The sequence below is a fragment of the Lipophrys pholis genome (genome assembly GCF_963383615.2).
Source record: "Lipophrys pholis genome assembly, chromosome: 19".
Lineage (NCBI taxonomy): Eukaryota > Metazoa > Chordata > Actinopteri > Blenniiformes > Blenniidae > Lipophrys > Lipophrys pholis.
In genome coordinates, this window is record NC_137647.1 from 25823992 (window position 1) to 25849100 (window position 25109).

At 45.5% G+C, this 25109-nt stretch overlaps 2 protein-coding genes across 2 annotated transcripts in view; one reads left to right on the forward strand and one right to left on the reverse strand.

The window, feature by feature from the left end:
- Nucleotides 1–1316: 1316 nt before the first annotated feature.
- Nucleotides 1317–6226, reverse strand: rpl23 (ribosomal protein L23). The gene is made up of 5 exons (XM_080487124.1): nt 6169–6226; nt 5015–5098; nt 4421–4549; nt 2501–2614; nt 1317–1437 (listed from the first exon to the last, which is right to left on the reverse strand). Exons 1-5 carry the CDS (start codon nt 6179–6181, stop codon nt 1355–1357), a joined length of 423 nt encoding a protein of 140 aa, XP_080343250.1. The 5' UTR covers nt 6182–6226; the 3' UTR covers nt 1317–1354.
- Nucleotides 6227–23932: 17706 nt separating this feature from the next.
- The window catches only part of cog1 (component of oligomeric golgi complex 1), a 40169-nt gene continuing 38992 nt past the window's right edge, over nt 23933–25109 (forward strand). The window contains exon 1 of the mRNA XM_080488177.1: nt 23933–24422. Coding sequence (XP_080344303.1) covers nt 24105–24422 — 318 coding nt within the window. The 5' untranslated portion in view covers nt 23933–24104. The remainder of the gene's footprint in view (nt 24423–25109) is intronic.

Here is a 25109-nt window from a genome sequence, read left to right on the forward strand (position 1 = left end):
AATAAAACAGTTTTATAAACTTTTGTTCAGAAGGAGCGGCGCATGGACTTCATTTCTAAGTAAAGGTAAGACCATAACGGTTTTTTTATTTTTATTAAATGTGCTTTTTTGTGTGCTCCAGTTTGTATATGTAAAGAATGCTGGTATGAGCTTTTAAACAGAACCCGTTAACTGCTGCCAATCAAATGGTGAATAAGATCCTCTTTAGGGTTCATATGTTAGTAAATCTGACTGTGATGAAGTCAGTGCCTCACCAGCCATGAACCTCACCACACCGCACGTCACTGAACTAATGTCACGTCCAGGTCTTGTTTGGCGTTCTGACCGCAGACTGAGGTCCTCATGAGGCAGCAGGGGGCGCTCCGCTATGAGACGCTCTACAGAACTTCTTTCTAATGAAGCCAGACTTCTGGTTCCTCAGGAACTACTAAACAAACTACAAACTACTGGAAATGAAACTTGGAGTTTTTAGAGCTAAAATGAGCCTTTTAATGGCTTCATGTGAAAGAGAACTTTAATCAGAGTGGTTACCTAGGTTACCATGGAAACGGCTGTAGAGCAGTTCTATCATTCTACACCTCCATTCCTCCATGTTGAAGCTTTTGATTCAGACACGTCCAGAAATAAAGTGAAAGGAGCAGAAAGTCCCTATGGAATGTTGGAATGGTGGAAAATAAGAGCCAAACTCATTTGTTATTTGTCCCTCTATGTCCACTCTGGAGCTCTGGACTAAAACAAGACGGACATTAAAACCCAGCAATAGAGCGACGAGGAGGCTCAATGTTTTCATCCGAGGTTCAGGTCAGACTAGATGGAGCGATCCGGACCAAACCACTGGTACAGTCCGTCTCCTGGTTCCAGGATCCTGCCGGCGCTACATTGGTGGAACCAGTGACGTACCACGTTCTGGAGTGACTCTACTGGCTCCATGACGATGGAGCTGCTCATTAAGACACAACTAGAACCTGGTTCTTTTTGGTGGAAAAGCCCTCTGACCGGGAACAAGTGACATTTAAAGTGACCAATCAGAAAGGAGGGGGACAACAAGGCAACTATGCAAAGTGCCAAAACCCAACCTCACCCTGCAGAGATGACAGAATTCACTGTGAGCGTACGGTCCGAGACAGCGAGAGCAGAAAGTGGTCAAACTGCACCATTAGTTCTTAGGCACTAAAATGACACCATGTATCACAGCAGCATGAAGCCATGTTGAAGTGTGAAACTGCTGCTTGTGGATATTAAAGAGTATCTAGAAGCTGTGACTCACGTCTTTGGTTCCTCAGTTCCACCCTGCCAATGAAAACACACAGGCCTGCAACTGGATAAACAGTTTTATTGAAAACAAAGGTGGAGCTCAGGCGATGCTGCCGGCGTTGGAAGCAATCCTAGGCCACAGGTCAGCACACTCTTTAGCCACGGGTCCTGTGATGGCTGAGCCTGCACACACACACACACACAGAACAGTCAGGTTAGTTGAGAGGACACACTCGTCTCCAGTGTCTCATCCCTGATTGAGATCAGTCAGCCACGGTGTTCAGGCTGCCGTCTCACCCACAGAGATGAACTTTCTGTTCCCTTCGCTGACGGCTCACAGAGTCACTGAGTGGACACAGCGAGTGCTTTAGGAAGGGGGTGGAGCTAAACAGATAACACTTTAGAAAGGGGCGGGGCTAAACAGAGCGTGGGCGGCTTGATCTAGCAATATAAATACCTACATTATCGATAGCTATTAGTGAACTGAGGTCAATATCTAATTTTAGTTTCTCTGCTGCGCTGCATGCTGAGCCTGTCACTTCAAATGACAAGTGCATTGTGGGAAGTGTAGTCTTTGTTGTCCTGCTGTGCCATGGTGTCACACTGCAGGTGTGTGGAATGTCTGGTGAGTGTGAAGAGGAATAAACAGCCACAATTCTACAACCTCCTCCACCTCCCACCCTCCATATGAGAATGGACAGAGCTTTAGTCCCCAGCAGACAGGAGCCACCAGTGAGTGGAGCCACATGGTTCTGATGATCACCTGGATCGCCTGCTGCTCTATCTTGAACTCTACCTGAAATAATATTTTTAGATTTTGTTCTAGAGTGATTGTTTTGTACAATTTCTTTAAGAAAAGGAATCCAGACATGATAATGTATGGAAGAACATTTGTCTGAACATAATTATGATAAATATTTTCTGTTTACCAATAAACATTTCCCAAATTCTGTTCTAGGTTCAACTAATGGAAAAATTAAAACACTTAATGTCATGGAAATTCTTCCAGATTCAGCACTTTGATGCCTTATCCTCAAGTAATAAGAAGTATCAGTGACACTGGCTCTGCATCGACTTGGATAAATACCAAACATGGCACACCACCACACCCAGTGGTAGGAAGGAGGCGTGACTATAACACGTGGTTGGACTGAGGATGGCGGCGCGACTTCAGGATGGTGGTTTATAGAAACAATGAAAACATCTGGACGACCTCCAGACATCCTGCTTCCTAAAGCAGACCCACCTTTCATTTCTCCTTTGTTGTTGACGATGACGCCAGCGTTGTCTTCAAAGTAAAGAAATACGCCGTCTTTTCGCCGATACGACTTCCGCTGCCGTATCACCACCGCAGGATGAACTGCAGAGGACAGAGGGACACTGAATCACTCCGGCTTCTTTACACCACCACAGTTCAAGAGAAAACATGGTTTAAAAAATAATGGCCGTTCCCATGGAAACTGCAGAAACACTGAAAACCATGCAGTTCTCATGTTGAGCCACTAGTTGGTCTGTTTTTGGAATGAACACACGAACACACCAGAACAATGAGCTCTAAACATGAACACTGGGAGAACAGACGTAGTAGTAGACAGACCGCCAAGTTGGATCGGTATTACGGTGACTGTCAAAATAAAACTACCAAGTTGGATCATTATTACAGTGACTGTCAAAATAAAACTACCAAGTCTTTCAGTAGCAGACGGCTGCAGCCACCATCCAGAAGGAGCTACCAGGTCATTCATACCTTCTGCTGTGAGTTTGTTCAACAGCACAAACTGAACGTGTAAATCCCACCACCCCGGTACCTTATATAATTCTGACCCCATGATAAAGTGACCCCCGGGTCACTTTTCTATATAGAATTGTGAACGGCGGGTCACTGTTCAAGTTTGGAAAAAATTGTCCACCCCATAGAATTTTGACCCTGAATATACATTTTTACATTTTGCTCTTAACAATGTTCTAATGTAGATATTTAATATAAATATGAGAGGTACATTTTTATGCATTAAGGTGTTGAGACATAGGTCACGTTGTCCGTGACTTAATGGGAGTGGGTCACTTTATCGGACATCGGCACAGTTTAACACTGAATACTGTAAATATTGTATATATTACTGCTACTGCGTTTATTTTCCCATATTGATATTTACACAGTCTGTCTGTGTATCTACCCTGTGCAGTGAAACTGCTGCTGTGACGACCGGACTCCCCCATGTGGGATTATTAAAGTCTGCTCTAAAGTCCCAGGAGAATCTGGACTGGGAGTCATGGCATGATGGAGGAAACTTGGTTCTGATTGGCTTTACTGAGCATGTGTGGAACGACTAGTTACCAAAGACGTAGTGACGAAAGACTAGCGTTTCTCGTTTCCATGGAGACGGAGTGTTTTATAAGTTCCACCTTAGTAGCTGTTCCAGACAAGTTGTGTTTTCAGCATCTCCGAGCTTCCAGACAGACTTCACTTAAATACAGTAAAACAAACACGGAGGTGCTGTTGTGTCCTAGAGTTCTAATACAGATGGTTTTGATCATTATAGGGCCCCATCACATCTGGATGGTCCGGACTCAGTTCACTGACCAGAGAGGGAAACACGGCTCATTGATTGGCCGGGACTGAAAGAGGAAATCCTGCCGATGGTGGCTCGGTTAATCAGGCTAGAGGGTAGCCACAAACTACTATGATATATAGTCTTCAGACCACATATCAAAGAGTCTTCCTCACTAGTTCACGTCTGCCCACAAGATATTTTTAAACTTTTTCTTTCTGCGTCTGCTTTAGACGGCCAAAAGAAGCAGATTTTCCCAGAGAGTGCTGTAAGAGAATCTGGTCGGGATCAAACCAGGAAATGTGAACGTGACCCTAAAAGACATTGAGCTCGCTGGTTTTCCTTTACATTTGTAAAGTGAGTGTCAAGTTACTGACATCAGCCCAACTGTGAATTATGGAGACTATTACTAATACCCTTTAACCGTTTATAGCAACATGGCTAAAAAGGAAAACCAGGTTTCCCGTTTGCTCTGCGGCAGGAGCAGCTGTGACAGAACCTACTACAGTGATGGATTGAGGAATAAAACCTTGAAATGGCACCAATAGTGAAATTGAGCCTGCTCAGAGGAAACATTTCAGCCGAGACGTTTGGTTTTGTCCAGTTTCTCTCACCCTTCTTCCTGAGCTCCGGCTTGCCTTTCTTCACCGTGGCCATCACCATGTCACCCACTCCTGCAGCAGGCAGACGGTTCAGACGACCCTTGATGCCTTTCACAGAGATGATGTACAAATTCTTGGCACCTGGAGGAAAGCAGAGCGAACGGTCAGGGAGGAGAGGCGTACTTGATGGGTCTGTCTCATCCCTGATTGAGATCAGTCAGCCATGGTGTTCAGGCTGCCGTCTCACCCACAGAGATGAACTTTCTGTTCCCTTCGCTGACGGCTCACAGAGTCACTGAGTGGACACAGCGAGTGCTTTAGGAAGGGGGCGGGGCTACACGGAAAGTGCTTTAGGAAGAAGCAGGACAGAGGACACGGTTCACACAGCTCAGCTACATCTTTAGCTCCTTAAAGTTTCAGAAAACTTAAGTATGCAGACACCAACACTTCCACCACACATAGAAATAACATGCTCCTAGTCAATACTCTGCATGAGAAGAACACGAGCTGAAATGTCCCCCTGCAGCCACAGGACAGCGTAGTCTCAGTCCCTTCTGCCCTGGAAGTTGATTGGTTCATGATACTGGAGGCTGCGACGGCGTGTACCTGTGTTATCGGCACAGTTGATGACCGCTCCCACCGGGAGACCCAGCGAGATGCGGAACTTGGCTCCAGATGAACCACCACGTCCTGCCAGAAGAGACACACATCATCATGGTTCACAGATCACACCTTCAAATGTACAAACGTGCCCATTCATTTCACCACACATCCACTTCCTGAACGTTGTTCTAAGCCACTGCCTGTAAAATAAATTCCCTTACCCCGAGGGACTGCACATGGCTCTGATCAATAACTTTATATAGACAGATTCCATGTGTGCAGTAACTTCTGAATCCAAACTGTTTTTAACGATTCAACAAGCAGTTTTAGATCATGAGGCAGAGCAAACCCCTCTGCATCCACAGCCCCTTCAATATTCAAAACAGTTCTCAATAAAAGTAGATTGGTCGGTGCCGTTGATCAGATTCAGTCACAATTAAAGCCAAATCCGCCTTCAGTTGAAGCTCATTTCACCTTCAGACTCTACATTTTAGACACAAACCAAAACTGCAGGATCACTGAACTATGAGCTTCAATGAACTGGTTTCTTATTATCTCCTCTAAACGCGACTTTAGCTCACGATTGTTTGTGTGTTGCTGCCTTTTGTCCAGCAAGTCATTAGAATCCCTCTCAATCTACATACCTGGTGAACCATAATGTAAAAATGACTCGTGAACACGGACAAGGGATTAAGTGGAGTCGTGCGGCCGGCTACAGGACGACATGAAGACTTTAATGTCTTCAGCTCTTCCACGGTTCCTTCAGGCTTCACGCGCTTCCGTCCACACGTTAGCCCCGCGGCTAGCTCACCACGAACCGGCTCGGTTCACCGCTCCGCCTCGGAGTTCCAGCACCGCCTAGGTAAACGCGCATCCTCTAACACACCGGGATTCGGCTCTGGTCTCGGTACCGGCCTCCGAACTCGGCTCCGGCCTCCGAACCCGGCTCACTCCGTGGATGCAAACATGGCTAACAATTTAGCAACAACGAGCTCGCTACAACATTAACATCCCAAATCACCGTCATCCTTTCGTAAAACTTCAAACTCTTCCACACAACATGCGGATTAAGTCCGATTCTAACGCCCAGGCCGGGTCGTGGCCCGCAGAGAGCCGCTAAACGTGTGGATGGAGCAGGATTGTGGGAGAGTTCGTACCTCTCTTCGACATGGCTGCAGGAGGAAAGAGGACGTCGCACCGAGGGATGCTGGGATATCAGGGCCCTACGTCATCACGTGCTGCGTTCAAGAGCCGCCGGAAATGTCGGACATAATTTAGCTTAGTCCTTTACACTTTTTCTTGGTTGTTTACACACATTTCCTGAAAGAACGCCTCATAATCTCAGAGCTCTACAAACAATTCACAAACATACACACACAATAAGCAAGCAATGATAGGCTTCAACTGCGCTGTTCACTTTCCCACTACAGGCTGCACTAAAATTCCACTATAAGAGAGAGGATTGGATTATATGGAGGCCGGAATCGGAATCGTACCGCATTTGCAAACAAAAGTATGCGTCCCGTCCCGTGAGAATCAAAAATAGTCTGTAGACTGTCAATGGAATTTATGACCAGCAGGGCGCTTTATATCAAAACTTACGGGAAACTTATTCCACCGCCTCTCCTGCTCTGTTAACAATGAGCTGACAGCATACTCACACACGAGTACGTCAATACAGAATCCTGCTTATCCCAACGGTTGAGGTACAGTTGCTCGCGAACAAGATACCAGAAGACAACAGACGAGCCTACAAAGCAGCATGGTGACAGATTTGGATATTACACCTTCGACCAGCAATGCTCCTCCGGTCAAACATCAAAAAGGCTGCAGGAATACAGGCGGAATGAGAAGAAGTCAACATCTGGAGGAAAAAGTGCCTGATAACCCTTATATAGCCACAGCACTCGGTACCGGAGGACAGTGTTGCCAGATCAGATTGACAGTTTCCAGCCCAATCACATCTTAGAACCCGCCCATTCCAATAAGAACCAGCCCAAACCACGAAGTTGTCAGACACCCGTGCAAACCCGCAAAATCAAAACACATGCAAAAGAAAACACAGCCAGAGCTTCATATCTGCATCAAATAACCACATAGAAATGATAAAAAGGTTTTTCCAAATTGCAACCAACCAGAGTGCAGTAAATCAACCATAAGCTACACAAACTGCAAAATGAGCCTCTGGCATCTTCGCGCCCTGGTTAGTAATAAAAATGTGGACTTTTAATCCGTGGAGGCCTAATATATTTCATTATTTACATCCCAAATGACCGGTATGAGGACGACATGCAAAACAATTTAAAACTAAACTAAATTACACCCCCCCCCCCCCCCCCCCCTCCCTCCCTCCCGCCCTTCTCTTTAACCCCTTGCTGTTTTCCTGAGAGACGACCTGGCCGCACAGCAGCTGATGAGTTTTTAATTCAATGAGTAAATGCTGTAGAATAAGTGGACTCCAGTTACCAAAATCAATCCCAGCGCAAATAAGATAACGTGACCTAAAAATCATCAGAATCAGCGTCTTTCATTAACTTCAACAATGTTGAGAACTTGAACTATTTCCAGCCACTGGAAGCCAGAACAGCTGGATAAAACATGGAGGAATCAAACCTGGTCGAAAGTGACGGACGTCAGTCGGCTTCTGCTCAGGCCAGAGGGCACATCCAGGAGGCTGGAAAAGAGCCGTAATCCCAGGAGATTACTGGTGTCATCCTTCAGCAGGGCTTTTATTTAAGGCTAATTATTTATTAGAGAGAGGGAGAGAGAGAGAGAGAGAGAGAGAGAGAGAGAGAGAGAGAGAGAGAGAGAGAGAGAGAGAGAGAGAGAGAGAGAGAGAGAGAGAGAGACAGACAGACAGACAGACAGACAGACAGACAGACAGACAGACAGACAGACAGACAGACAGACAGACAGACCTTGACCTTTAAAACCACTTTTATCTACATTCCATATTCCGTCACTATGTTAACAGAAACATTGACACGTTGGATTTGAGGTGGACTAAAGACCAGTTCTATATTCTCACATGTTCTATTGGGTTCTACCAACAATCCGTCCTGCTGTTCAGCTCAGTCTGGTTCAGACCTCCATGCTGCTTCAGTACAGTGTCTTCCTCCAGTGGACACAGTCCAAAAGACCCTGACTCCACCGGGTCAGGACCAGTCCAGAACAGTCCTCCACCCGGGTCAGGACCAGTCCAGAACAGTCTTCCAGACCTTGGCAGATCATTAGAACCAGGAAAGAGTCCTCTGGATCTGGGGTTTCCTCCCCCACACTGCACCTACTCCACAGTTTGGTCCTCACACAGTCTCTCCATCCATTTCCCCAATAAAGACGTTCTGCGTGGTGGACGAGGTGGTCCAGGAGGATCAGGTGGTCCAGGAAGACCGGGAGGACCAGGAGGACCCCCCTCGGTCTGAGGAGATCAGCAGCAGCACCACAGTCTTTTAAAGCCCTCCAACTGTGTGGATCAGGATTCTTGATGTGAACCAGGGTCTCAGGTGTAACGGTACTGGTGGTGACCGTGTGAGGTGGAGTCCTGGTGTCAACAGTCTGGGAGGTCCAGACCCGCCCCCCCAACAGGAGGTCCAGACCCGCCCCCCAACAGGAGGTCCAGACCCGCCCCCCCAACAGGAGGTCCAGACCCGCCCCCCAACAGGAGGTTCCACCAGCAGCAGGATCAATAAAACCATTTAAAACATTGAATTTAAAAGAGTGTGATAAAACAGGACCAGGTCTTTCAGGTTAAGACGTTCCAATATGTCCATTTTAAAGACACAATCACAGTGGCTCCTTCTGGTCCCGGAGGTCTTGTTTGGCTTTCACCATAAACTGTTTCTGTCTGAAGACTTCCTGGTCAGTAAGCCCCGCCCCTCCTTTCACCTTCATGTTGACCGTGGCCATGTTGTACCTCACTGCAGTACCTCACTACAGTACCTCACTACAGTACCTCACTGCAGAACCTCACTACAGAACCTCACTACAGTACCTCACTACAGTACCTCACTGCAGAACCTCACTACAGTACCTCACTACAGTACCTCACTACAGTACCTCACTGCAGAACCTCACTGCAGAACCTCACTACAGTACCTCACTACAGTACCTCACTACAGAACCCTCACTGCAGAACCCTCACTGCAGAAGCTCACTACAGAAGCTCACTCCAGAACCTCACTACAGTACCTCAATGCAGTACCTCACTACAGAACATCACTACAGTACCTCACTGCAGTACCTCATTCCAGAACATCACTGCAGAACCTCACTACAGAACCTCATTCCAGAACCTCACTGCAGAACCTCACTACAGAACCTCACTACAGAACCCTCACTACAGTAGCTCACTGCAGTACATCACTAAAGTACCTCACTGTAGAACCTCACTACAGAACCTCACTACAAAACCTCCCTACAGTACCTCACTAAAGTACCTCACTGCAGAACCTCACTACAGTACCTCACTAGAGAACCTCACTACAGTACCTAACCTCACTACAATATCTCGCTGCAGAAGCTCACTACAGAAGCTCACTACAGAAGCTCACTACAGTATCTCACAACAGAACCTCACTACAGAACCTCACTACAGTCCCTAACCTCACTATAGTACCTCACTACAGAATCTCACTGCAGAACCTCACTACAGTACCTCACTGCAGAACCTCACTACAGTACCTCACTAGAGAACCTCACTACAGTACCTCATTGCAGAACCTCACTACAGAATCTCCCTGCAGAAGCTCACTACAGTACCTCACTTCAGTACCTCATTGCAGAACCTCCCTGCAGTAGCTCACTAAAGAACCTCAGGAGAAGGAAACATGGCAGTCCAAAGCCGCGGTTCCACTGCTCAATACGTGCAGGAGTGGGAGGTTACGGTACGGCAAAGTGCAGCCAGGTCCAACTCTGTCTCGCGGTCCCACCACAGAAAGTACGGATAAAATGTAGGCGGGGTTGTGAACGACTCAGGGACGCGTCGAGTGAAGAACACGGAAGCGGCCGGCAGCGGCCACAATTGTGCGGCTATCCGAGTTCTCTGTGTTCTATGTGGCACAGCACAAACTTATTGTGAACAGCAGCGTCCAGCTCCTGCTGAAGCTCCTCCTCCTGTTCCTGGGAGGAGGAGCTTCTGCTGAAGCTCCTCCTCCTCGTTAAAAGACGCTATGTTGTGTCGTTCCGATGTTTCAATGAACCAGTTAACAAATCAACCAGTGAGCACACAAAGCAGCGTATGGAAACAACAACGGAGGTTGAACATATAAATATTGTGGGGAAGTAGAGAGTAACCATCTTCACTACCAATCAGCAGACGGCTGCGTTGTCGCTCCTCCTCACAGACCCGTTCCTCGGTGCTAGGTACCTCAATGGAGGGGTAGCCGGCTGTTGCGGGTTCTTTCCGTACCATCCACAACTTTTTCAGTCAGACCACACGAGAACCCGTCCCGCCCCGCGACGCTCCGGCACAGAAAGTGTGATGGAACCGCGGCTCAAGAGAACAGCAGAGAGGTTCCAGTTCCTCCTCCATCCAGGCCCTCAGAGAGGATTCCTTCTTCCATGAAGAAGAAGTGGACTGATGTGAGGAACAAACGTTCTGCTGAACTAGTTAGAAATGAGCTTGTTGTCAGTCTAAATGATGAAATGTCTTGATCAGATTTACTCTGGAACACTGAAAGACAAACACGTCCTCACTGCAGTAATACCTCAACAGAAATACCAACGGAACAATATTCTGTCTTTCCATGATGGAGCGTTGAGCTTTAGAGTTCAGGAGTTTAATCTTTGTTTCTTTTTTACTTCATCTGCAGCCGGCTGTCGTTCACCTGGAGGAACAAATATTCTATGTTTAGAACTTTTCCACAGACTTTCTGTTGGAACTGTTCTTATTGACTAAATGTGCATTATTACAGGAATGTTCTGCTTTCTGTTGTTTTCTAGTCATTTATGCAATTTTAAGTACATTTTTATTTATTCTGTTGTCATTTAAGCCAGACAAAGTTCTGTGAAAGAAACATATATTTTTATTCTATGAAGGTTTCTATTTAAGAAAAATACAGATTTCATTCTGTTAATGTTGGTATTTTGCACTAAAAAGAAATTGCTAAATAATTTGCTTTCAATGTGTTCATATCACAAATAATATTCATCTACTAAAATTCAGGTTCAAGTCAGACAGTAAAAAAATAGTTTCACACAGAAAAAAAAGGAATATTCTCTGTGGCGTGATGACGTCTCACCCGTACCCGGGCCGCCCCGAGGTCATCTAGCTGCAAGAACGCAACCCAGTCAAAGCGTATAAAATTTAATACCTGACAGAATCACGATTAAGACTTTTTTAATACTTTTAAGGGCCTTAATTCTCCCACAATTGATTTATCAACTTTTAATACTTTATAAGACCCCGCGGACACCCTGAAAGAAGGTCTAGGAATGAGTGTAGGGTACAGTAAAGCAGAAATAAAGAGCATTGTAAAGATAGAAATGGAAAAGAAGTGGCAACAAGCTGAAAAACAACAATGGAGGTCCGTCCAAATTGTCCCTCTGATCCCCTGAACTATCGACTTCTCCTGAACCCCGGAAGGGTTCTGTGTGGCGGCCATGATGAGGACTGTCTGAATTCTCAATAAGCAAAGGAAAGAAGGCTTATTGCTTCCTTTAGAACCTCCTTTAGCCTAGGAACCACTGATGCTTCCTTTAGAACCTCCTTTAGCCTAGGAACCACTGATGCTTCCTTTAGAACCTCCTTTAGCCTAGGAACCACTGATGCGTCCTTTAGAACCTCCTTTAGCCTAGGAACCAGTGATGCTTCCTTTAGAACATCCTTTAGCCTAGGAACCACTGATGTGTCCTTTAGAACCTCCTTTAGCCTAGGAACCACTGATGCTTCCTTTAGAACCTCCTTTAGCCTAGGAACCACTGATACTTCCTTTAGAACCTCCTTTAGCCTAGGAACCACTGATACTTCTTTTAGAACCTCCTTTAGCCTAGGAACCACTGATGCATCCTTTAGAACCTCCTTTAGCCTAGGAACCACTGATGCTTCCTTTAGAACCTCCTTTAGCCTAGGAACCACTGATGCTTCCTTTAGAACCTCCTTTAGTCTAGGAACCACTGATGCTTCCTTTAGAACCTCCTTTAGCCTAGGAACCACTGATGCTTCCTTTAGAACCTCCTTTAGCCTAGGAACCACTGATGCTTCATTTAGAACCTCCTTTAGTCTAGGAACCACTGATGCTTCCTTTAGAACCTCCTTTAGCCTAGGAACCACTGATGCTTCCTTTAGAACCTCCTTTAGCCTAGGAACTACTGATGCGTCCTTTAGAACCTCCTTTAGCCTAGGAACCACTGATGGTTCCTTTACCAAAGGAGACCAGCTCATGTTCCCCCACAATTCCTTGCGGCGACAACATTTAAAGGAACCCGCTCATCGGAGCGTTCAGGGAAACTCAGGATGACTGAAAAAGGAGCAGATCATGTAAGTTACCAAAGCAATAATCTGCCTAGAACAACTTGAAATCATCTAGAACCCAGAGGAACTTTTTCTAGTCCATTTTCAGAAACTTGTAGTTCTTTCCCCACTGTGGCAGACGTCACTAACTAGAGCCGCCGTCGCATTATTATGACGTCACTAAGTGAAAGTCTGACTGCCTCACCACCGTGATCTCCTTTACTAACTCCTTTAGGAAGCCTCCTAACTCATTTCACTAACTCCTTTAGGAGGCCTCCTAACACCTTTACTAACTCCTTTAGGAAGCCTCCTGACACCTTTCCTTAATTCCTTTAGGAAGCCTCCTAACACCTTTACTAACTCCTTTAGGAGGCCTCCTAACACCTTTCCTTAACTCCTTTAGGAAGCCTCCTAACACCTTTACTAACTCCTTTAGGAGGCCTCCTAACACCTTTACTAACTCCTTTAGGAAGCCTCCTAACACCTTTCCTTAACTCCTTTAGGAAGCCTCCTAACACCTTTACTAACTCCTTTAGGAAGCCTCCTAACACCTTTCCTTAACTCCTTTAGGAAGCCTCCTAACACCTTTACTAACTCCTTTAGGAAGCCTCCTAACACCTTTCCTTAACTCCTTTAGGAAGCCTCCTAACACCTTTCCTTAATTCCTTTAGGAAGCCTCCTAACACCTTTACTAACTCCTTTAGGAAGCCTCCTAACACCTTTCCTTAATTCCTTTAGGAAGCCTCCTAACACCTTTACTAACTCCTTTAGGAAGCCTCCTAACACCTTTCCTTAACTCCTTTAGGAAGCCTCCTAACACCTTTCCTTATCTCCTATAGGAAGCCTCCCAACACCTTTCACTAACTCCTTTAGGAAGCCTCCTAACATCTTTCACTAACTCCTTCAGGAAGCTTCCTAACACCTTTCACTAACTCCTTTAGGAAGCCTCCTAAAACTTTCCTTAACTCCTTTAGGAAGCCTCCTAACACCTTTCACTAACTCCTTTAGGAAGCCTCCTAACACCTTTCCTTAACCCTGTGACGTCATCCAGGAGCCGGTTGTTCAAAACTCGGTTATCGTTTAACCAGATGTTAAATACATGTAACCGAGGCGTTATCTTGATGTTAAAGTTACCGCAAGTTATCTTTCTTTACTCGACAGTGTAAGCCATGTGTGTATTTATGTATTTACTCTTTAATTGATGCTATCTAGGGCACACCTTTGGTCACAATACTTTTTTGAGTGATTCCATTTATATCAAAAGAGTGATTCCATTTATATTCAAATTTAAAGAGAATCTTTTTTGTAATTGAAGTGGGAGGAGAAGGGATTCGTTGGGGGTTTTCTCTGTTAAAAGCACCCAGAAATGACTGTGTTGTATTTGGTACTATATAAATAAAGTTGAATTGAATTGAATTGAATTAATTAAGCCATTTCCTCTTTATGGCTTTATGATGTCATGTTTGGTGAACAAAGAATATGATGTCCCAATTGTATATCAAAGGCAACCTTTGATCTTTAGTTCCTTTAAATGCTCAGTTCACCTGCCAGCGGTTGTGAGACTCGTCTGACCCATCGAGAGAGAGAGCATTTGACCGAGAGAGAGAGCATTTGACCGAGAGACAGAGCATTTGACCGAGAGAGAGAGCATTCGACCGAGAGAGAGAGCATTTGACCGAGAGAGAGAGCATTTGACCGAGAGACAGATCTTTTCACAGAGACTGTATCCACCATCAGATTGCTTCCAGAGAACTTTATTTAGTCACATCAATACTGTGAGTAGAATGAAAAACAATACATTTGGTGAAATTACATGACTCATGAAAGGCAGTGCTTATTCATTTAGTTTTTTAAAGAAGATTAATCAATGTTTATTTTTTCAAATGTAGAGTTTGGTGTAATATTGAAGTTTACAAATACTAACATTTCCTTCTCAAGCAAAGTTTCCATTGAACTGCAGTTTAAGGTTGAACATTTTTCCTATAAATGTAGTATTTAGTTTCAAAGTGACAAACGTCCCGTTCAGAGCGTCTGGGAGAGGAACCTCATGGAGGTGTTTTGCTCTTTTCCACTTCTTTCATGAGCTTTTAGGACTTCACTATAACATCCCCAAACAGAGTTAGCAGATCCAACCACTTGGGCCTTTCAGTTAGAATCAGCCAGGTTCAGCTGTGACAGTCACATCTACATTTCCTCCTGGATGCAAACCTCTAGTTTGACTTTATTTCAGATTGACAGTCAGTTCACCTGCCAGCGGTGGTGAGAGACTCCATCCCCGCTGAGATTGTTCTCAAGGGATTACTCCCAAGCTCCATTGATTCACCTCAACAATGTGAGTAGAATGAAAAGAAAGTACATTTGGTCAACTTGATGACTCGTGAAAAGCATTTTTTTGGGGATAAAAAAAGATCATTATCAGTGCAGAATTACTATGAGTGTGTTGGTGATTTTCTGTGAAAGGTTGACAAAATATTATTAAAAATATTTGCTGCAGATTGTAGTGACCAAATGGAAAACCTGCCATTTCTTCCGTTACTTCCGGAAATGGACACTGACGAGGGTCAACTCCTCCATGACGTGCTCCAGATTCTGAATGTAAGTTGTTGTTAAATACATTCTATAAGTCAGAAGTACTTCCAGAAGAACCATGTCATTTTGGATGTGAAAGAAATGAGAGGGAGATTGAAGACCACAGTAACATTTACTAAGGTACTGTACAAATCAAACTGAGATTGTCTTTGCTTGGGTTTTACAGTATATTTGTGCTGCTCCAACATTGGACCGACAAATTGTGGCGACCCAAGTCATGGGAGTCGCCACCAAGACTTTGAATCATCTAAAGAACAACAAGGAGAAAATCACAGCTCTAGAAAAGGAGCTGAAAGCCTTAAATGAAGGAGAAGAAAATGTCAAACTCAACTCTTCTGACAAAAACATGGAGGTGGTGTGCACCTCTGATAAAGAGCAGGAGGAGGAGCAGCTGGAGGAGCAGCTTGAGGAGGAGCAGCTGGAGGAGCAGCTGGAGGAGCAGCTGGAGAAGCAGCTGGAGGAGCACCTTGAGGAGGAGCACCTGGAGGAGGAGCAGCTGGAGGAGGAGCAGCTTGAAGAGGAGCAGCTGGAGGAGCAGCTGGAGAGGGAGCTGGAGGAGCACCTTGAGGAGGAGCAGTTGGAGGAGCAGCTGGAGGAGCATCTTGAAGAGGAGGAGCTGGAGGAGGAGCTGGAGGAGCAGCTGGAGGAGCAGCTGGAGAAGCAGCTGGAGGAGGAGCTGGAGGAGGAGGAGCAGCTGGAGAAGCAGCTGGAGGAGGAGCAGCTGGAGAAGCAGCTGGAGGAGGAGCTGGTGGAGAAGCTGCTGGAGGAGCAGCTGGAGGAGACGCTGGAGGAGGAGCAGCTGGAGGAGGAGCTTTTGGCACAGCCGCAGGAGGAGCAGCTGGAGGAGCACCTGGAGGAGGAGCAGCTGCAGGAGAAGCAGCTGGAGGAGCAGCTGGAGGAGGAGCTGCAGGAGAAGGAGCAGCTGGAGGAGGAGCTGGTGGAGCAGCTGAAGGAGGAGCAGCTGGAGGAGGAGCAGCTGCAGGAGAAGCAGCTGGAGGAGGAGCAGCTCGACAAGAAGCAGCTGGAGGAGGAGCTGATGGAGCAGCTGAAGAAGGAGCAGCTGGAGGAAGAGCTGGAGGAGGAGCAACTGGAGGAGAAGCAGCTGGAGGAGGTGCAGCTGGAGAAAAAGCAGCTGGAGGAGGAGCTGATGGAGCAGCTGAAGAAGGAGCAGCTGGAGGAGGAGCTGGAGGAGGAGCAGCTGGAGAAAAAGCAGCTGGAGGAGCAGCTGGAGGAGAGGCAGCTGGAGGAGGAGCAGTTGGAGGAGAGGCAGCTGGAGGAGGAGCAGCTGGAGGAGAGGCAGCTGCAGGAGGAGCAGGAGAAGAGAGAGCAGAATGGAGGAGAAGCAGGAGATAGAGCAGTAAGGGGAGGAGCAGGAGAAGAGATAGCAGAAAGGAGAAGGAGCAGAGGAAGGAGCAGGAAGAGGAGGGGGAGGAGTGTGATAAGAGAGAGCAGAAAGGAGGAGGAGCAAGAGGAGAGAGAGATAGCAGGAAGGAGGGGAAGGAGGGGAAGGAGCAGCAGAAGAGAGAGTAGAAAGGAGGAGGAGCAGGAGGAGAGAGAGCAGAAAGAAGTAGCAGGAGAAGGAGATAGAGCAGGAAGAGAAGGAGCAGAGGGAGGAGCAGAAGAAGAGAGAGCTGAAAGGAGGAAGAGGGTGAGGAGAAGAAAAAAGAAGACAACAGAGAAAAGATCTTGTCAAGAACCTGAGACCACACCCCCAGCCCTCCCCCACCAGAGCAACGGAGTGTGTTGTTAAGAAAATAAAAGCTGTTAACAACAGTCAATACTGCTGCATGATGAGTCTTGTTAGAGTCCAGGATGGAACAAGCAGCCAACATGTGACAACCACCCCAATTCTTCTCAAATCTACTGTTAGAACAATTCAGCTGGTTTTTTCATTCTGGCTCCTCCTAACATATTGGGCTCTAATACGCCCGGCTGACACCCCCACTCACCCAAACCACCAAAATACAAATGAAATCAAAAACATGTCCACATCTAAAGACTGTGGCACTGCTTTTCTACATTATTCAATAGGAAAAACCTTCATTCTGTTCAACCAATTTCACAAGAAATGTAAACACATCTGAAGTCATTTCCAATGGAATGCTGTAAAAGTCCATTCTTTACAGAACTAAACTGAATTGTGCAAGCGGTTCACCTGTCAACACCTCATACACACTAGAAACACACCTTCACATTGAAATTCAGTGCTATCAACTTTGTAAGTATGTCTTTGGATGGGAGGAAAAAGCCACAATACACAGAATAAAGAAAGGTCACACAGAAACATCTGCTTGATTCAACAAGGAAGGTTACAGTGAGACAACAGTGCTGCCCAACACTCACAAACACATCCCAATGGGTAATATGCTAATATGAGATCATAGTGACATGTGAAGTTTCTCTATAGTTTGATGACCATGAGTAGTACTAGTAGGGTGTGTTTTATCTTACTAGTACTACTAGTGAGTGCCAAAATGTCCACTAGTAGTACTAGTAGGTTATGTTTCATCTTACTAGTACTACTAGTAACTAAAAGTGTGCCCACTAGCCCTACTAGTGAGGCCCAAAATGTCCACTAGTAGCACTAGTAAGGCATTTTTTAAAATCTCACTAGTACTACAAGTGAGTGCCAAAATGTCCATGAGTAGATCTAGTAGGGTGTGTTTTATCTTACTAGTACTACTAGTGAGTGCCAAAATGTCCATGAGTAGTACTAGTAGGGTGTGTTTTATCTCACTAGTACTACAAGTGAGTGCCAAAATGTCCATGAGTAGTACTAGTAGGGTGTGTTTTATCTTACTAGTAACTACAAGTGTGCCCACTAGCCCTACTAGTGAGGTGCAAAATGTCCACTAGTAGCACTAGTGAGGTCCGAAGCACCTTATTAGTGCTACTAGTGAGGCCCAAAATGTCTACTCGAGCTACTAGTGGATATTTTGTGCCTCACTAGTAGTACTAGTGCGCATCCTTGATGTTACTAGTAATACTAGTAAGATTAAACATACCCTACTAGTAGCAGTAGTGGAACATTTTTGCACACACTAGTAGTACTAGTGAGGGTAAAAGAGGGTAAAAATGCCTTACTACTACTACTAGTGGGCATTTTGGCCGTACTAGTAGTGCTAGTAAGGGTCCAAGTATTCACGAGTAGAACTACTGGAATTAAAAGCTAATGAGGAGGTGTGGACAGCATGTGCATGAAGGCTTCCTATTGGTTGTCCACAAATAATTCATCCCAGCCAAAATGTAACCCTATAAAGCTTTCATTGTTGTTTACATCAATAATCGTAAAACAAGTCAGATAGATGATAGATAGAATGGATGAATGATAGGATTGATTTCTGGAAACAGAATAAGAAATATACAAATAAGTAGCAGATAATAATCATCAATAAAGCAGGATCAAATCCTCTGGCGTCATACATATAGCAACACTGCTAACCAATTAGCATTAGCTTCATTTCCAACTGAACTGAATAAACACAGCAACAAAGGGAGGGCTGCTCACAAATCCCCCATGGTTCCTAACATATAAATAAATGTATGCAACACATATCCCCCTTTAGACACCGGCCAACATGCTTGGTGAACTATTCATATTTTACTTCTTTACTAAAGCATTCTCTGTGAAACAGCGGTCTATTATCGTCTATTACTAATGACAATAACTCAATCACACACAGATGTGTTACTAGGACCCCAAGGCTTCACTGGGCTGTTCAACAAAGATGCCTGACTGGAAATATGGTAAGCGCCATTTGAGCATTTATTTGATATCCTTAATATCAAAGTTAAAGTCCATGTACAAGTAAGCTCTTTGTCCTCACTAGTAAGACAATTAGTAGTCAAAGTGCCACAAGTGCTACTACTACTACTAGTACTGCTACTGCGACTCGTGCCACTAGTGTTACTAGTAGCAGTACTACTACTACTACCACTAGTAGCACTACTACCACTACTGCTACTTGTGCCACTAGTAGCACCAACGACTACTACAATGACAACATGACATGCTAATGAGGAGGTGTGGCCAGCATGTACATGAAGGCTTCCTATTGGTTGTCCACAAAGAAGTTTGATTTGCCGGAAAACCAGGAAGTCGACCCTCTTCTGGGAGATTAAACCATAAACATAATGAAGAGTAGTCGCTTCATGGACTGGGGAGCTACATGTCAAGAGCGCCGCCATCTTGGACCGGTGGTGGTGGAGGCAGGGGTGAATGAACATCGAAGATGGAAAGAGGTACTCCTCAATCTATAAGTAGAAATATAAGTGGAATTTTGAACCGATTTCCAAACTGTTTGATTTTTTTAAAAACGTCATACATGTATCTGCTTTGTTTACTGTGTTAATGTGCAGTATACACCTTGTTTACTGTGTTAATGTGCAGTATACACCTTGTTTACTGTGTTAATGTGCAGTATACACTTTGTTTAGTGTGTTAATGTGTTTTACTGGACAGTCATTCATGTGAAGTTGATTGACAGTCTTTCTAATTCCTGTGAAATGGGTACAATCAAATTCTGAATTTCTTCAGCGAAACAGATACCATAGCATATCGAGGAAGAAATTTCCAGCGTTATACCTAGCAGAATATCTCTTTCTCGTAATAAACAAACTTGTGAAAATTGCTTGAGAATTGTGTGATTCATGACAACTTTAATAGTGTAAGCACATCATTCCTCTATAGAAGTAATGCACTGCAGGATCGCCACCGGACTAAGATGGCCGCCCTGTAAAGACACCGCTCTGGTGGGCGGCAGCAATGGTGTCACGTTCTAATTCTTCCTCCTGCTGGGGCCGTTAGTGGTGTCACGTTCTAATACTTCCTCCTGCTGGGGCCGTTGGTGGTGTCACGTTCTAATACTTCCTCCTGCAGAGCCACCACACATCAATAAGCCCCATATATTACAGACTGGTTTTTAACCACAGGTAGATGCAGGGAAGATTCTACCTTGCTGACATGTTTCAGCTTCATCTGTAGTCTTCCTCAGAGCCTCATCTGGCCGGTCACCTGATAAAGACCGACATGTCATCACACACCAGATGAAGCTCTGAGGAAGACTACAGATGAAGCTGAAACATGTCAGCAAGGTAGAATCTTCCCTGCATCTACCTGTGGTTAAAAACCAGTCTGTAATATATGAGGTTTATTGATGTGTACATTGACAACTGGGGATCTGTGCAGGATGCTCTTGTCCTGCGCAGATCGTCCATGTACCAGCAAGTACTAGTACCAGCTGAGTACCTGCTTTATCTCAATAATCACAATCATGAACACTAAGGAAACAATAAATTCTGATTCATGATTACATCAAAATATAATAAATGTTTCCATGTGAATTTTAACTGACAGGCAGGATGAAACCCAACAGACTCCAGGACAAAACCAGGACAGAGACGGAGAGAGAGAGAGAGAGAGAGAGAGAGAGAGAGAGAGAGGGGGGGGGGGGGGGCAGAGAGAGAGAGAGAGAGAGAGAGAGAGGGAGAGAGAGAGAGAGAGGGGGGACAGAGAGAGAGACAGAGAGAGAGAGAGAGAGGGGGGGGGGACAGAGAGAGAGACAGAGAGAGAGAGAGAGAGAGAGAGAGAGGGGGGGGACAGAGAGAGAGACAGAGAGAGAGAGAGAGAGAGGGGGGGACAGAGAGAGAGACAGAGAGAGAGAGAGAGAGAGGGGGGGGACAGAGAGAGAGACAGAGAGAGAGAGAGAGAGCATCCAGATTGATTGTGGTGCTTCAATAAGGAGGACCGGTGGTCTTGGAGGACCAGGAGGAGGACCAGGAGGAGGACCTGGACCAGGAGGAGGACCAGGAGGAGGACCAGGAGGACGACCTGGAGGACGACCTGGACCAGGAGGAGGACCTGGACCAGGAGGTGTTCAGCAGACTGAAGGAGGAAGACCTTGGACCTCCAGTGTCCATCTGGTCCACACTGTCTTCCTCCATCCTGTCCCCTGTTCACGTCCTCCAGCAGGACTAGAGATCTCATGTTCTAACCAAAGTGACGGTGTGTCCTCCAGGTGTGCAGCGGCTGACGGAGGAGGAGATTCAGGCGGGGAAGGTGGATGTGAGCAGCGACGGCTCTCCTCCACCTCACGTCCTACAACATCGTCAACAACAAGCAGAGGCTCGTCCAGGTCCTCCGCAGAGCTCTCCAGGACAGAGACAAATAGCAGGACACGTCTTACGGCTTGTCCTGAGAGCCCCTGAAACGTCTCCAGTTCCTTCTCAACATGTCCTCTTGTCCGTCTCATGTAAACCTCATGGACACATCAGTAATGTCTGTCCGCAGACGTTACTGATAACACCTTTCACTAACTCCTTTAGGAAGCCTCCTAACACCTTTCACTAACTCCTTTAGGAAGCCTCCAAACACCTTTCACTAACTCCTTTAGGAAGCCTCCTAACACCTTTACTAACTCCTTTAAGAAGCCTCCTAACACCTTTCCTTAACTCCTTTAGGAAGCCTCCTAACACCTTTCACTAACTCCTTTAGGAAGCCTCCTAACTCCTTTCCTTACTCCTTTAGGAAGCCTCCTAACACCTTTCACTAACTCCTTTAGGAAGCCTCCTAACACCTTTACTAACTCCTTTAAGAAGCCTCCTAACACCTTTCCTTAACTCCTTTAGGAAGCCTCCTAACACCTTTCACTAACTCCTTTAGGAAGCCTCCTAACTCCTTTCCTTACTCCTTTAGGAAGCCTCCTAACACCTTTCACTAACTCCTTTAGGAAGCCTCCTAACATCTTTCCTTAACTCCTTTAGGAAGCCTCCTAACACCTTTCACTAACTCCTTTAGGAAGCCTCCTAACACCTTTACTAACTCCTTTAAGAAGCCTCCTAACACCTTTCCTTAACTCCTTTAGGAAGCCTCCTAACACCTTTCACTAACTCCTTTAGGAAGCCTCCTAACTCCTTTCCTTACTCCTTTAGGAAGCCTCCTAACACCTTTCACTAACTCCTTTAGGAAGTCCCTAACACCTTTACTAACTCCTTTAGGAAGCCTCCTAACACCTTCCACTAACTCCTTTAGGAAGCCTCCTAACACCTTTACTAACTCCTTTAAGAAGCCTCCTAACACCTTTCACTAACTCCTTTAGGAAGCCTCCTAACACCTTTCCTTAACTCCTTCAGGAAGCCTCCTAACACCTTTCCTTAACTCCTGTAGGAAGCCTCCTAACACCTTTCCAAACTCCTTTAAGAAGCCTCCTAACACCTTTCCTTAACTCCTTTAGGAAGCCTCCTAACACCTTTCACTAACTCCTTTGGGAAGCCTCCTAACACCTTCACTAACTCCTTTAGGAAGCCTCCTAACACCTTTACTAACTCCTTTAAGAAGCCTCCTAACACCTTTCCTTAACTCCTTTAGGAAGCCTCCTAACACCTTTCACTAACTCCTTTAGGAAGCCTCCTAACACCTTTCCTTAACTCCTTTAGGAAGCCTCCTAACACCTTTCACTAACTCCTTTAGGAAGCCATCTAACACCTTTCACTAACTCCTTTAGGAAGCCTCCTAACATCTTTCCTTAACTCCTTTAGGAAGCCTCCTAACACCTTTACTAACTCCTTTAAGAAGCCTCCTAACACCTTTCACTAACTCCTTTAGGAAGCCTCCTAACACCTTTCACCCACTCCTTTGGGAAGCCTCCTAACACCTTTACTAACTCCTTTAGGAAGCCTCCTAACACCTTCACTAACTCCTTTAGGAAGCCTCCTAACACCTTTACTAACTCCTTTAGGAAGCCTCCTAACACCTTTCACCAACTCCTTTGGGAAGCCTCCTAACACCTTTACTAACTCCTTTAAGAAGCCTCCTAACACCTTTCACTAACTCCTTTGGGAAGCCTCCTAACACCTTCACTAACTCCTTTAGGAAGCCTCCTAACACCTTTCCTTAACTCCTTTAGGAAGCCTCCTAACACCTTTCACTAACTCCTTTGGGAAGCCTCCTAACACCTTTCACTAACTCCTTTAGGAAGCCTCCTAACTCCTTTCCTTAACTCCTTTAGGAAGCCTCCTAACACCTTTCCTTAACTCCTTTAGGAAGCCTCCTAACACCTTTCCTTAACTCCTTTAGGAAGCCTCCTAACACCTTTCCTTAACTCCTTTAGGAAGCCTCCTAACACCTTTCCTTAACTCCTTTAGGAAGCCTCCTAACACCTTTCACTAACTCCTTTGGGAAGCCTCCTAACACCTTTCACTAACTCCTTTGGGAAGCCTCCTAACACCTTTCACTAACTCCTTTGGGAAGCCTCCTAACACCTTTCCTAACTCCTTTAGGAAGCTTCCTAACACCTTTCACTAACTCCTTTAGGAAGCCTCCTAACACCTTTCACTAACTCCTTTGGGAAGCCTCCTAACACCTTTACTAACTCCTTTAGGAAGCCTCCTAACACCTTCACTAACTCCTTTAGGAAGTCTCCTAACACCTTTCACTAACTCCTTTAGGAAGCCTCCTAACACCTTTCCTTAACTCCTTTAGGAAGCCTCCTAACACCTTTACTAACTCCTTTAGGAAGCCTCCTAACACCTTTCACTAACTCCTTTATGAAGCCTCCTAACACCTTTCCTTAACTCCTTTAGGAAGCCTCCTAACACCTTTACTAACTCCTTTAGGAAGCCTCCTAACACCTTTCCTTAACTCCTTTAGGAAGCCTCCTAACACCTTCACTAACTCCTTTAGGAAGTCTCCTAACACCTTTCACTAACTCCTTTGGGAAGCCTCCTAACACCTTTCCTTAACCCCGTGACGTCATCCACGGGGTTAAGGTAAAGTCGATAGTTAAGGAGTGAGCGAGGACAATTCGGGCGTACCTTTAGACTAAAAGACATTCTGCTCCACATTCAGTAGGTGGCGGTAATGCGCAAAACCTTGTATGCCAACTGCCATAAAACAACAGAAGAAGAAGCGAATGAAGACGAAGCTCTAGAAGAAGAAGAAGAAGAAGAAGAAGCAGAAGCGTTACGTGACGTTACGTTGTCGCTGACGTGGAAGTAGGAAGAGTCTTTCCCAGTCTCCCTGGTTTGACGTCGGAGGCAGTGTAGTTTGCAGGGAAGATGGGGGATGACCCGGCGCTGTCCCTCCGGGTGGCGGAGATCAGGGACCCGGTGGCTCTCTTCGAGCGCTACAATACCGAGGAGATCCGCCGCATCGAGCGCAGAGTCCGCGGGGAGATCGAGCAGAAGAAAGAGGAGTTACGGCAGATGGTGGGAGAGCGGTACCGGGACCTCATCGACGCCGCAGACACCATCGGAGAGATGAGACAGAGCTCGGAGAGTGTGGTCTGCTCCATCCAGGACATGCAGCAGTACTGTCAGCGGCTGAAGCAGGAGGGCCGGGCCGGGGGCGGCGGCGGCGGCGGCGGCAGGCCGGAGGTGAGTCTTCGAGCTCCACACTGACCGCTTCATCCAGCTGCACCAAATTCCACCTAAAGATCCAGTCATTTATCTCTAAACCAAATCAAAATACGAAGAATCCGCTGAGACCAATGGCTGCACAATTAAAGCTTTCAGTTTCGCTGAATGAAGCTGCAGCTCGAAGTCAACTGAAATCTTCTTTTCTGAGCTGTTCCACATGAAAAACACAACAAAACTAAAGAGTCACAGGATAGACTTACTGGGACACTTAAACCATTAAAACATTTATTTAACATGTATTGAACAGTCCTAAGATAGTATGGAAAAACAGTTCAAGTTCTAATTAAGAGTTAATTATTATTATTATTGTTATTATTGTTATTATTATTGTTGCTGTGCATTGTACAGTGAAATTGTGTAATAAACTCAATAAAAACACATAAATAGATATTTGCACACAGAATGCCCTGCTGAGCTTTACTCTCTGCAACTTTCACGTTTTTTTTCCACTTTCCATAAATTTAAATTGAAATACATTCACAAAACAATTTTAGAACCTGAAATATATTGTTTTACATCCCAAGACATTACCTTATGTTACATTTCTGAAGTTTGATGAGTCCAGTTCAGAATTATAGATATTTTATTGAAGAGTTTGGGAGGTAATGGAATTGTGGTTATTCATGATTTTTATTTATTTCATAT

What these genes read in the sequence shown, in the direction of transcription:
- rpl23 (XM_080487124.1), bottom strand. An exon ending in CAACTGTGCCGATAACACAG is followed by an intron (nt 4,550 to 5,014) that starts GTACACGCCGTC and finishes GCTTTCCTCCAG; the next exon opens with GTGCCAAGAATTTGTACATC. An exon ending in GCCGGAGCTCAGGAAGAAGG is followed by an intron (nt 2,615 to 4,420) that starts GTGAGAGAAACT and finishes TGTCCTCTGCAG; the next exon opens with TTCATCCTGCGGTGGTGATA.